The sequence below is a fragment of the Telmatherina bonti genome, assembly GCF_933228915.1.
Source record: "Telmatherina bonti genome assembly, chromosome: 8".
NCBI lineage: Eukaryota > Metazoa > Chordata > Actinopteri > Atheriniformes > Telmatherinidae > Telmatherina > Telmatherina bonti.
Window position 1 is genome coordinate 37,404,806 of NC_136626.1, and position 13,926 is coordinate 37,418,731.

At 41.0% G+C, this 13,926-nt stretch overlaps 1 protein-coding gene across 1 annotated transcript in view; it reads left to right on the forward strand.

The window, feature by feature from the left end:
- Window positions 1-581: 581 nt before the first annotated feature.
- Window positions 582-13,926, forward strand: part of naaladl2 (N-acetylated alpha-linked acidic dipeptidase like 2) — a gene marked incomplete at both ends in the record, with an annotated part of 608,474 nt that continues 595,129 nt past the window's right edge. Inside the window, 3 exons of the mRNA XM_079244879.1 lie at window positions 582-750; window positions 2,067-2,244; window positions 2,562-2,723. Of these exons, the coding sequence (XP_079101005.1) occupies window positions 582-750; window positions 2,067-2,244; window positions 2,562-2,723 (509 nt within the window). The remainder of the gene's footprint in view (window positions 751-2,066; window positions 2,245-2,561; window positions 2,724-13,926) is intronic.

The window sequence follows — 13,926 nt, forward strand, 5'->3', positions numbered from 1 at the left end:
GAGAGCAAAAAAATGGAGGAATATTTAGAAACAAATTAGGTTCCAATTAAAGAATATATACATTTGAGAAAGCATACTTCTTCAACTTCAATCAAAACTAATGTTTTCAATCAAAACTACAGTTTTCTTCAATGAAAACTGATGTTTGTAAGTCAGAAATTACAACCACTGTGAATAAAAATAAGTCCTTTTCTCTTTACAGTTAAAAACATTTGATTACAAGTTATAAAGTTTTGTTTGCAAATCAGTCCTCTTTGCTTGCAACTTCTAAAGTTTTGGTTGTGAATTTAACTGCATTTGATGGGCGGGGCCTGCACTGGTGAGTGAGACTTTCTATTGGTTGGTTTCACCTGACTCCGGCGCCAGCTGCACCTTCTGCGTTTCACCCTTTTCTCTCCTGCTGTCCTGCTTGCAGGTAAAGTTGATAGCCTGTTGGCAGGGACGGGCTTCGCTATGGGCAATGTGGGCGACTGTCCAGGGGCGCACAAGCGTCCTAAAAAAAAAAAAAAAAAAAAAATCAGCAGTTCTCCAGAATAAATGACACAAGTATACATTTTATGTTGTGCTTTCCAGGTGGCTTCATGGCATATCGGAAGGTGTGTGATGCCCAGGGGGGCCCTCTGGATGGTGAGGGTCTGCACTGCTCTGGGGCCCTGGACCTAGACTGGGATCTGGACAAAGAGGAATTACAGGAACCAGGCCCCGACCCAGACCGCATGCAGATGCAACATGTTGACTGCCAGAGATCAGGTTAGAGACGCCTGGCTGCTCAGAGGCTTTGTGTGTCAGAAAACACAAGACAGCTCTGGTTAGATGAAGAAAGGCAAAAGTTATTTAGTTTTCTCTCCTGAGAGCACAAGTACAGTCACTTACATCTGGATTCATTAAAGGTCCAGTGTGTAGGATTACTGACACCTACTGGTAGAGATGGGTACAGCATCACAGCGAATCTACGGTGTCTGTCAGTGGCCAAATTTATTCAAAACGAAGATGTTTTATGTGTTCGTGGATCCTGTGTTCAGGTGCAGCCATGATGGACTACAGGTTACTACAGATAACCGTCTTCTTCTGTGGTGCTTTTAAGGTCTTACTTATCCCAATTGGAAGCTCCTTTCGAACAATGTTGCTCCTGCAGGTTTAAATCTGTTTGTATGGATATGGACACCTGATGAGGATATATTAACGTTTCATTCTGAGAGAATAAAAACATAAAAGATATTTTATTAAAGTCAGCAGACAATGATGGAAGCACTCTTTTTAATGACATATGCTATTTTCTGGTCTTTGACCTTTGATTTTCCTGCACACTGCCCTGATTATTGTTCCCATTAACCTGTTTTTTATTTTCATTTCTAAATAAACTTTTACACTTTAATAAAAATCCACACTTTAAAAGTTTTGAAATGGTTTAAGAAACAATAAACATCTGATGAATCATAAATCTGCTAAATTATCCATCTGTATTATTCATCTGCTTCACAAAAATGTGATGAAATGGAGTCTGCCAGTTGATTCTGCCTCCATCGGCCAGTGGTGAGTCAGCAAACACGAATAATGATTGTTGGTGAATGTTTACACATGATGCTGCTGGTCGACTGATCTCTCCCACATTAATAGACATGGAAACTTAAAGCACATTAATAGACATGTGGATGGAATTGTGTTCAAAGTGACACAAAGAAAATCATCTGCATGTCAGTCAGTGAGGTTGTGTTTCTGTACACTAAGGCTTTAAGCTAACTGCCAACAGAAACGTGACTTTTGTAGCAACATCATCCCTGTGTTGCCTTGTGCTGCGTTGTATTGAGCTCTTTCAGACACCACATGAATGTACCGTATGATACTTGAAACCCTGTAAGATGACCTTATGTTTGGTGATGAACTAATATGTTGTAGATGTGTGCCAGCATTGATAACGCTGCTTGTTTGGAACTTCATGGTAGACCGATGGGAAAACAAACCAGTGTCAGCATCTTTAAAAGCCTTTGTTTAATCTGATGTTTCTGCACAATAATTTACTTTAAGCTTCAAAATGTTTGAACAAATTCCATAAAAATGCCTTTCAGGTTGTGCAGACCCTGGTCCTGACCCTGATCCTGAGCTGATGGAACCGATCCAGCCTGCAGTCTCAGCTTCACCACATGGACGGTTTGAAAGACTCCAGGAAGATCCCAACTACATTTCCCACTTTACCAGGACACCAGGCCACAAAGACCAGAGACGCCTCCACTGTTTTGTCCTCAGGTAGTTCGAAGATCCTCATTAGAAGCTTTTTCTTAGAGCTCAGGTCTAAAAGGAATGACAAGGAAATAAATCACAATAAATAAAGGTATATATATATATATATATATATATATATATATATATATATATATATATATATATATATATGTAAATATATACACACATATATATGCATACGTATATACGCTTCTTTTGCAAGAAAGACTGACTCTTAGTTTTTACATGCGTGTATCGTTCTGCTGCATCATGCATCTTACCTGATGCTAGTTCTTGCCTCCGATCGCATACATACTGCGACCTGTGTTGTGTCCGTGCAGATACTTCATGGCAGGGTTGGGACTTTTTGTCCTGGGTGTCTTGATTGGCTGGTTCACCCACACATCTCCAACCAAACGACCTCTCGTTGCCCCTGAAACCACGGACCTGCTGGAAGAGCTGCTGAGAGGAATCAAAGCTGAGAAGATAGAAGCCCTTCAAAAGTAAGCTTGCACAGCACACAGAGTCCAGACCGACACAGCAAACATGAGGCAAAGCAACTAAAACCAGACTTAATAATGTAAAATGAACATGTTTAAGGAGGTGGAACATAAGCAGGTGTTTCCCTCCATATGTCTCTTTGACATTCTTTTGTAGACGAACGGGGGATTATTTCCAGGTGTTACAGGGAAACCTGAAGAAAACTGTTATTTAAGTTGCTTAAAACGGACACGGAGCTGTAGTGAAGAGAGAAAAAACAGACAGAGGAGCTGCGAGTTTGATGCCTTTGAAGTCTAAGTTCACTATTATCTGTGCTTGTTGCCCTCCAGGCACCGATCTATTTATATCCTCACCGAAAGAAAAAACTCAGAAAAGATAAAGACCCTTCAACATGTACCGGTTTGTCTCGTTTTTTTTGGGACACTGATAAAACCTCTGTCAACCTGAACATTGTTTTCTCCAAGCCAGAGGATCATAGGATGTGCTGTATGTCTGTGGAAGATAACTGGCTTTTCCACTGAACTGAGACAATCATGTCTCTCTGAGTTTTTTTTATCTTTTCCCTTTTTTTCCTTATTTTACTTTCTCATATGTATAACTGGAGTTGCTAAAAAACACCCACCTGTCCACACCAACCAAACTACCAACACACACAAACAGATACACAGAGATGTTACTTTCTGTCAAATAAAACATGAAATTAAATCTGTTCTCCATCTGCTGCCATCAGATTACATAACCTGTATTAATGCTGAACTGTGAACTTTAAATTAAGTCGACTAATGTCAGCACATGCCACTCCATGATGGAGCCGACAGTAGTTAGGATTCACTCTACAAAGCTTTTCTCAGATGAAGATTAACAAAGCACAACTTCCATCTTCCAGAAAGATCCATTTAGTCGTCAAACTCTGCTACATTTCTTCAGATTTCTATTAGGTTGTGAATGCAAAGGACAAGGCATGTCTTACAGGACAAGTTGGTCTGAACGTCCAGCCTGACAGAAAACTAGACAATGTTTGATTCTCTCTGCCAGGTAATGCTGATTACAACTCTGTGCACTTTTCACCTCTTCTGCTGTCGTACTCTTCTTCATAAATTCAGAGGCATCATAACTGCCTGTATGACCACAAGCCTGACTTGTGATGGACTGGCAACCTGTCCAGGTGTACCCGCCTCTCACCCAGTAATTACTGGGATAAACTCCAGCTTCCCTCAAGACTGAAATGGACTAAGTGGTTAAAGACTGGATGGATGGATGGATGGATGGATGGATGGATGGATGGATGGATGGATGGACGGACGGACGGACGGACGGACGGATGGATGATGGATGATGGATGGATGGATGGATGGATGGATGGATGGATGGATGATGGATGGATGGAGAGATGGATGGATGGATGATGGTGGATGGATGGATGGATGATGGTGGACTTATGGATGGATGATGGTGGATGGATAGATGGATGGATGGATGGATTATGGTGGATGGATGGATAGATGGATGGATGGATGGATGGATGGATGGATGGATGGATAGATGGATGGATGGATGATGGTGGATGGATGGATGGATGGATGGATGGATGGATGGATAGATGGATGGATGGATGGATGATGGATGGATGGACGGATGGATGGATGGATGGATGGATGATGGATGGATGGAGAGATGGATGGATGGATGATGGTGGATGGATGGATGGATGATGGTGGACTTATGGATGGATGATGGTGGATGGATGGATGATGGTGGATGGATGGATGGATAGATGGATGGATGGATGGATGATGGTGGATGGATGGATAGATGGATGGATGGATGGATGGATAGATGGATGGATGGATGGATGGATGGATGGATGGATAGATGGATGGATGGATGATGGTGGATGGATGGATGGATGGATGGATGGATAGATGGATGGATGGATGGATGATGGATGGATGGACGGATGGAAGGATGGATGGATGGATGGATGATGGTGGACGGATGGATGGATGGATGATGGATGGATGGACGGATGGAAGGATGGATGGATGGATGGATGATGGTGGACGGATGGATTATGGATGGACGGATGGATGGATGATGGATGGATGGACGGATGGAAGGATGGATGAATGGATGGATGATGGTGGACGGATGGATGGATGGATGGACGGATGGATGGATGATGGTGGATGGATGGATGATGGATGGATGGACGGATGGAAGGATGGATGGATGGATGGATGATGGTGGACGGATGGATTATGGATGGACGGATGGATGGATGATGGTGGATGGATGGATGATGGATGGATGGACGGATGGAAGGATGGATGGATGGATGGATGATGGTGGATGGATGGATGATGGATGGATGGACGGATGGAAGGATGGATGGATGGATGGATGATGGTGGACGGATGGATTATGGATGGACGGATGGATGGATGATGGTGGATGGATGGATGATGGATGGATGGACGGATGGAAGGATGCATGGATGGATGGATGATGGTGGACGGATGGATTATGGATGGACGGATGGATGGATGATGGTGGATGGATGGATGATGGATGGATGGATGGATGGATGATGGTGGATGGATGGATGATGGATGGATGGATGGATGATGGATGGATGGATGGATGGACGGATGGATGGATGATGGTGGATGGATGGATGATGGATGGATGGACGGATGGAAGGATGGATGGATGGATGGATGATGGTGGACGGATGGATGGCCCTTACCCTGCACAGCACCATTAAAGCCACCATTCCTTCTGGTCACTTCTAATCTTATCTGACAAATCTAAATATTATCATTTCAATGGATCCATTTAAACATACTCTTTATTTGTTATTGAGAATAAAAAGTTTCACTGTATTTCCTATTTATGCATTAGGTTAATATATAAATTTATGCTTCTTTAAAATGGCAAAATAAAGGTAGTGGGCTGACTTTATGTAACCCCATTCAGACAACAGCACCCCCTCCCTCCCCACTTTTTCTTTTTAAAATGAATTGCAAAATAAAAAGTCAAAGTGATCAACTATGCTGACCTTTCTACTTAATAAAAACATATTGCAGTGGGTCAGTCATGGATATAAAGTCATGGATGGGAGAGAACCTCTTCCAGCTCAACCAGGACAAAGCTGAAGTTGGAATTACTGGTCCTGAAGACAAAGTCTGAGAGCTTCTCAGTGTCTGGCTGGCAGGACAGGATTTTATCATCAGACCTAAAAACATGGCCAGAGTCCACCCATGTCTCGTCTTGCCAGCACGGAGGTGCTCATGCATGCTTTTGTTTTTTGTAGAGCGGAAAATTGTGATGCTGTGTTCTCTGGTTTCCCAATAAGAGTATTCTACATCTGCAATGAGTCCAAATCTCAGCAGCACCAGTTCTGATGAGGACCAGAAAGCAGGAACACATTGCAACTGGTTTCAAACATTTCAAAGATTTTTCTTAAAAGTTCTTTATCAGCAAACTAAATGGAGAACTGAGAAATTTACATTTTAAGCCTTTTTTTCATGATTAAAAAACATAGAAGAATCATAAAATGATTGTTTTTACTATTTGACTAAACACAAGCCAACACAAAGCAGCTAAACAAAATCCACGCCTGCTATTCGGTGGCTCATTAGTTGGTGTTTTGGCCCAGAAACTCTCTGCAAGAAAAATATCGATCTCATCACTGGTATCAAAAGATATTGATCCTGGCCTCATTGTCGATACTCCCGACACGTGGATCGATCTGCTCAGAGACAGAGCGGTGCAAAGGGAGACAGAAAATGCTCTGAAAATTTCTTCTGCTTGTTTGGTTGTTTAAGTTCCCACTTTATTTTTATGTTTTACCTATTTTCTGCGATTCTTAAACAAAGCAGAGCAGGATGTCAGAGCAACACGGGTATGTTCCTTTCCTTTGCTTGTCATGAAGAAACTTCATGCAACCAGTTCTTGTTCAATTTGCACTTCAAAGAGGCGCAACAATGCAGAGCTACTTGGAGAGGAACTGGAATAAGTTCAAACCCCTGGAAGATGGTTTTCACTGCTGGCATTTTGGCCCATCTGATACATATTTCTCCCACTAATTATACCGCTGTAATAAAAATCTGACTGTCAAGCTTTAGGGGAGTGTACGAGCACATTTCAGGGTTTCTTTTCTGCATATACTGCCACAAATACCGCAACTGTGAGCTAATATCTCTGTACTAAAATATCATGTAATGGAAAACCAGTTCACGCGTTGCTCATGGGACTTTCTCCAGATTCTACTTCATGTGGTTCAAAGACAGACGTTAACAGGCTGTGAACTAGTTAACTGATCATAGCTGGTAAATTGGCTGCCATGTCTTTTTGTTTGTGTTTTTAATCTGAATCCGCTCCACGATGAACTGGAAGTGAAACCTGTGATCCACAGCAGTGGGCTCAGATGGACAGTTTAACAGATCGGTTATTCTTCTGCTGTCCTGGAAGGTTTTATCTCAGCTGATCACCAAATGGCTGAAAGTGGTTTGGTGTGGAGCCAATGAGGAGTGTCGCGGTGTGGAGTAGATGTAAGCGGGGATAAACTGAAGCAACTTCAGCAAAAGTCATGAATGATAAAAAGATATTATAGAAAAGTAAAATAAAGTCATAAATAAATAAAAAGGTTGGGGGGTTATATGGGGATGTTACTACCCCCAGAGGGAGTCAGCTGCTTGAAGACAACATGTTGCTGCTTTTTCTGGCTGCATGGTGCAACTCAGGGATCCTCGGTCCGGGTCCTGGAGGTCTGGTGTCCTGCAGGTTTTCCATGTGACCCTGCTGGAAACCGCCTGTCTCAGACTCAGGCCCTGTCCACACGTAGCAGCGTACGTCACAAAATGAAGACACCCGGCTTTGTGTGCGCAAACTGCATGTGTACTAAATCTGTTTTCTAAAAAAAATATTGCAAATGAGTCAACTATTAGTAAAACTATAAAACGGCGTGTTACCATAGAAACCTTGCTTTCTGTGTAACTTTCATGATGCAGCTCAGTGGAAATTCACATGGTTTGTACAGGTTTCCATGTAAGGAAACTGAATCAATATTCCCCACTGGAACCATCTTCCAACAGGCCTTTAAAACGTCCAACAGAAGAGCGAGAGAATGTATGAAGCATGGAGCCGTGACTTGGAGTGTCACATGAGGCATCCAGGGACCAGCCGGAGAGTGATTCCACACCACTCTTCTTCCTGTGGATGGCAGGACAGCCGTATAACACAAAAGTGTCTGATAGTTACTTTGGTCCAAGCTCACTCTGAGCTTTCTGTAGCTAAGAGCTAACTGAGCTAACCCCGAGATAACAGGAGCTGTTCTACGTTCTTCTGACTTGAAGCAGGAGATCGGGTACCTGTCAATCAAAAGAACACGCCCCTAAATATGCCAAATTTCGAGACTAAATTACTTTTCAATGGGCGAGTTAGAAAATAATTCCCTCCCCCCACAGTTGTCATGAAGGTAAACCTGACCTATAAACCTAAAATGGGCTTTTGTACCAGGCTGTAAACATGTTTATTTCTGCTGTAAACCTGTTTATTCCTGCTGTAAACATGTTTATTTCTGCTGTAAACATGTTTATTCCTGCTGTAAACATGTTTATTTCTGCTGTTAACATGTTTATTCCTGCTGTAAACATGTTTATTTCTGCAGTAAACATGTTTATTTCTGCTGTAAACATGTTTATTCCTGCTGTAAACATGTTTATTTCTGCTGTAAACGTGTTTATTTCTGCTGTAAACATGTTTATTCCTGCTGTAAACATGTTTATTCCTGCTGTAAACATGTTTATTTCTGCTGTAAACGTGTTTATTTCTGCTGTAAACATGTTTATTCCTGCTGTAAACATGTTTATTTCTGCTGTAAATGTGTTTATTCCTGCTGTAAACATGTTTATTTCTGCTGGTAACATGTTTATTCCTGCTGTAAACATGTTTATTTCTGCAGTAAACATGTTTATTTCTACTGTAAACATGTTTATTTCTACTGTAAACATGTTTATTCCTGCTGTAAACATGTTTATTTCTGCTGTAAACATGTTTATTCCTGCTGTAAACATGTTTATTTCTGCTGTAAACATGTTTATTTCTACTGTAAACATGTTTATTTCTGCTGGAAACATGTTTATTTCTGCTGGAAACATGTTTATTTCTACTGTAAACATGTTTATTTCTGCTGGAAACATGTTTATTTCTGCTGGAAACATGTTTATTTCTACTGTAAACATGTTTATTTCTACTGTAAACATGTTTATTCCTGCTGTAAACATGTTTATTTCTGCTGGTAACATGTTTATTCCTGCTGTAAACATGTTTATTTCTGCTGGAAACATGTTTATTTCTGCTGGTAACATGTTTATTCCTGCTGGAAACATGTTTATTTCTACTGTAAACATGTTTATTTCTACTGGAAACATGTTCATTTCTACTGTAAACATGTTTATTCCTGCTGTAAACATGTTTATTTCTGCTGTAAACATGTTTATTTCTGCTGTGAAGTTGGTCTTTTTAACATGGGAGTCTATGGGGATTTGCTCTGTTTTGCAGCCCCTAGTGGATGAAAGGGGAACTGCAGTTTTATGCACTTCCACATAGGCTTCACTTTTAGCTGGCGGAGGTTGCTGCTTGGTCATGACGCTACACGACGGTTGCTGAGTCAAACAGAGGTTCTCTTACAGGCTACTGAAGAAGAATCTCCCGTTATTTCCATCAGAACAGAAGATGCCAGTAAACATGAGCCAGTCTACGTTGGACCATCCTGGAGTCCGCTCTGCCTTTTCTTCTTGATGATTCTATGTTGCATTTCCAGGCTGGGCTGTCCAGCTGAACTCCACCACTTTGGTCTTTTCTCCTGGGATGGAAACAATGTCCTGTTCTTTCTCAGGCCTGAAACAGGAACTCTGTTACCGTTGAAGGCAAACAAAATAAAATCTGGTTATGAATGTCTCACCCTCGTGCTGTGAACAGGATCTAACACTGGCAGTTGTTAGGTGTATGTATCAGTGTGTGTTTGTGTTGTATGTGGCTGTAAACATTCGACTACTTTACTCTGTGACACAGAAGTTAAACCTTTACAAGTCTCTGAGGATGTTCCTCCACACGTCACATCAAGTCAAAATCACAGTTTAGACTGGGGTGCACTTGACTTATAGTTGCAGCTCTTTCCTAAATAACAGATAAATCTGCTGATGAAATACACTTTCTCACTCAGTATTGCAATAAAAAAACAATAAATGTATTGAAGCAATCACAGAAGAACCTGCAGTTGCTCAGGAGTGCTAGAGTATAAAACCACCATCAGGAGCTGAATGGAATTATTTTCCACTTGCACAGACTTACTGTGCAATGCAGCAGTTTGGACCGAAACATAAACTTAAATCAAAGTTAAGAAATAAGATTTTCCCTTTTTTTATTTCCCAGAATAATGCTCTCTTTTACCTCTGCAAACTGATAATAACTGAAAGAGACAAGAATTTAAAGGAACCTTAACAAATCAGCTTGGAAAACTGTGTACATAGTGATGGTTAGGGAAGACCAGTCCTGGTCCAGTTCCAGGTCCAGGTCCAGGTCCAGGTCTGAAGGAATTTCACTGATTTCACTTTTGTCTGTTCCAACATCAGTTTGAAGAAATCCTGGTAATCCGTCACCTCTTGGCCGCTGTACAGGAGGCCTCGTGTGCAGAAGATGTTTCCACCCAGCAGGAAGCAGCAATGCTAGCATGTAGCATAGCAACATGATGGGGAGAAGCTCCAGACTCATCAGCATCCAGACCAAACACAGTTCAAACCCAAGCAGGGAAGACGAGAACGGCACTGTTCTCATTGTTTCTCCACACAACGTGGAACTGAAATACACGATGGACTTCCTGCTGACGGACGTGTAGCCTAGAAACCATGCCGGCATTATGACGCATGTGGAGCTCGTAGGCCGTGATGTTTCTCTTTATGTACATAAACGCAGCATAAATGAGCTTCAGGTCTGAAACAAGCAGCTTCGTCATCACTGATATTCAGCTCCACTGTATCTGCACTGCTTGAAACCACCGAGCTTTGCTAACAAACCTCTACCGTTTGTAGAGGTTAGCCAGACTTCAGGACTGTACCGTCAGTCCTGACGCTGGCTTTGAAACCTCTGACGAAGAGAGTGGCATCAGTGATTCTCTCTGCATGTCTGGTAAATATTCCCCACAAACTCAGGAATATTTAAAGCCTGACATGTTTCAACAAAGTCAGTGTTTGTGCCGTTGACATAATGATAAAATTATAGTTATGTTTTTCTTCAGAATGAAAAAAAAAACAACTTTTGGTCATTTACACAACATGTCAAAGTGTCAGAATAAATCAGACAGGTCATGTGCAGACATTGTCGTTTCCCTCAGGTGAAAGATGTTTTTATTTAATAATCGGGTCCTACCCGCACTGGGACCAGTTTGGCTGATTCTGCATAGTTTATTTATCATGGGGATGTTTTGTCTACACAGAAATATAACGACTTTAACGTTCCATGTTACCATGTTGTGGCTTTAGCACTGCAAGCATGAAGTGAATGATGAGAAAAGTGAGCTTCAGATGAAACACAAATAACTTCAGCAAACAAGTTTTCAACAAGGAGTCCTGATAACGAAGTGAGAACGTCATCCAAGGTTGCAAAAAAATATGTTTACAGTTGCTTAGATTGCCATCAACTCTATTATAAAGCATAATAAAAAAAAAAAAACAGTACAGCTGATTCGCTGCTACGGAAGAGAAAGATTTTACACTTCCTGGCTGTGAAAGAAAACTTTCCATCCAGCAGTTTGAAATATATTTAGATGCAGTTTTTTCTGATGTCTGAAAAGTTTTTTCTTGTTAACTGGAGTGAATATTTATCTCCTCACAGGCTGCATTTGTAAGCCACTGACACGGCCCATTTGGACGGTATGAAACATGCATCACTGCATGTTTTATATAACATTATCTGATAGGGTTTTATAAAACATGCATCTGTAAAAACACTTCAGCCATTTTATAGCCTGATTTACGGCCAGCCGAGGCCACAAGGACGAGGAGGTCCACCGCCACATTTAGCCTGCATCACGGCGTCCCAGGAGAGTCAAACCAGCGTTTGTTTGTGGACATGTGACCAGCAGCTACATATTTACTGAATCTGTCTTACAGATATAAGTTGTCATCTCTGGTCTCATACCTGCTACTATCTACCTGCTATCCTCACTGCAGCACCTCCACCTCAGCTGCATCCCAAATGTCTTCCTGGCTTTATTCCAGCCATAGAGGATCATTATTTTCCTGCTTTTCTCATCACTTGTTGATCTTTGGCTGCTCCTGATTGGACGTTACCGTCAGTTTAAGCTCTCTGATTGGTGGAAAGTCTGACAGGAAGTGTCTTCATCATCATGTCCAGGTGGAAATAGAGGTCTCTTAGCAACATGGTAGTGATGGTGATGAAGATGTGATAAATAATGGTGGATTTACCATCTAGAGTCTCTGAATAAACACTACATGTTGTGTCTGGATTGTAAACCTCCTGGACGGATAGAAACGCTGGAAAAACCTCCGTAGACCAGCTGGAGGGTCACATGACCATCAGAGTTCCACACTGCCGGTCCTGAGATGATGATGATGATGATGTTAGTGCTTGTGGACACCAGAGATCTAGCGGAGTTGTAAGGGTTAATTGGAAATATTGACATATAATTTATAATAAAATATTCATCTCTGCCTCATCAGTCAGTGAAATCTTATCAGTTATGAAAGAAAAGATGAAGATAAATGACTCTGCCTCAGGTTTCTGCTGTTTACTAAACCCGTCAGTCAGTCTGATCTCTTCAGTCACTGTTTCTTCTGATCTCCACAAAGTTCATGTTTCATACAGAAATACTTTTTGACATCCTCCAGAAAGTCACCCCACCTTTTGCATTTTCCTGCCCAGACAATAAGTGTGTTAACAACTTCATTCTGTCCATGAAAATGAGAGGTAAATTATGCATTTAAGGATTACTATTCATTCTTTTCAAAAGATAATACGTGTAAAAGAAGATGCACCTCTTCATGTAGCTCCAGCAGTTGATCATTTAAACCTTTGACAAGGTTTCCCAACAAACCCAGGGCAGCATTTCAGTTACAGAATTCATTTAGAATAATTTCATCTATATTTAAGATGAAAAAAAAAAACACAATGTCATTGACAGTGTAGACCAGTTCAAGCTTCCCAGTGTTATTAGTACATTTGCATTTTTGGTGTTTGTGTGACAGAAAGGTTTTGTTTAAGGTCAAACGCCAAAGCTGATGCAAAGTGTCTGCAGCGTGCTGGCGGTGCAGCTGTGACATGTGTCATACCCGATTTATTAACATTACGTCAGGTTGAAGGAACATCGGTCCAGTCAAAAGGTCAGTAGTTAACAGCTTTAATGTAAAGTTTACAGTGTCTGGATACTGTAGAGTCTGGAGAGAACGCCATCTATCTGTAGAACACATTAACATGCTGTCAGAGAGGGACCACACCTCTGCAGGACAGATCGTCATCAACAACACCAGCAGCGTTCTTATTCATCTGGATTTCTGACTTCATGTATCTGTAAACCTGCATGTGTCTGAAAACGTGGGGCGTTCTTCATGATGCATGACGGGTTGCACAAATGTAACGGAACTAGCTTAAGTCCAAGTCTGCAGCTGCATGTAGTCTGTAGCTAAATGCTCCGATGCAGGTGGGGGTGCAATGTTGGTCAACCAGCATAAACTGCTCAACTTATAACAGCAACAGGATGATTTATTTCCAATAAGTGCTTTATTTAATTGTATTTTTAGAAAAAAAATATTTTTTAAAAAAAATGTAGATATATATACTGTATATATATATATATATATATATATATATATATATATATATATATATATATATATATATATATATATATATATATGTATGTATATATACTGGCTAATCAGGTCATTTTGACACATGGGTTTAACAATAAAATACTCCAAACAAACTAAAACATAAACTTAACTAATCAGTGGAACCTATTACAAAAATAATTCAAACAATCTAAAATGTCTATATAATGCAAAAACAACTGACAAAACGAGAACCAAAAGACAAACCTAAACTGGTCCTACACTAAACCGATGGCACAGCCCAGTTCGGCTCCAGTCTGACTTAAGGAGCTCCGGTGCAGCTGGGACTCTTTTC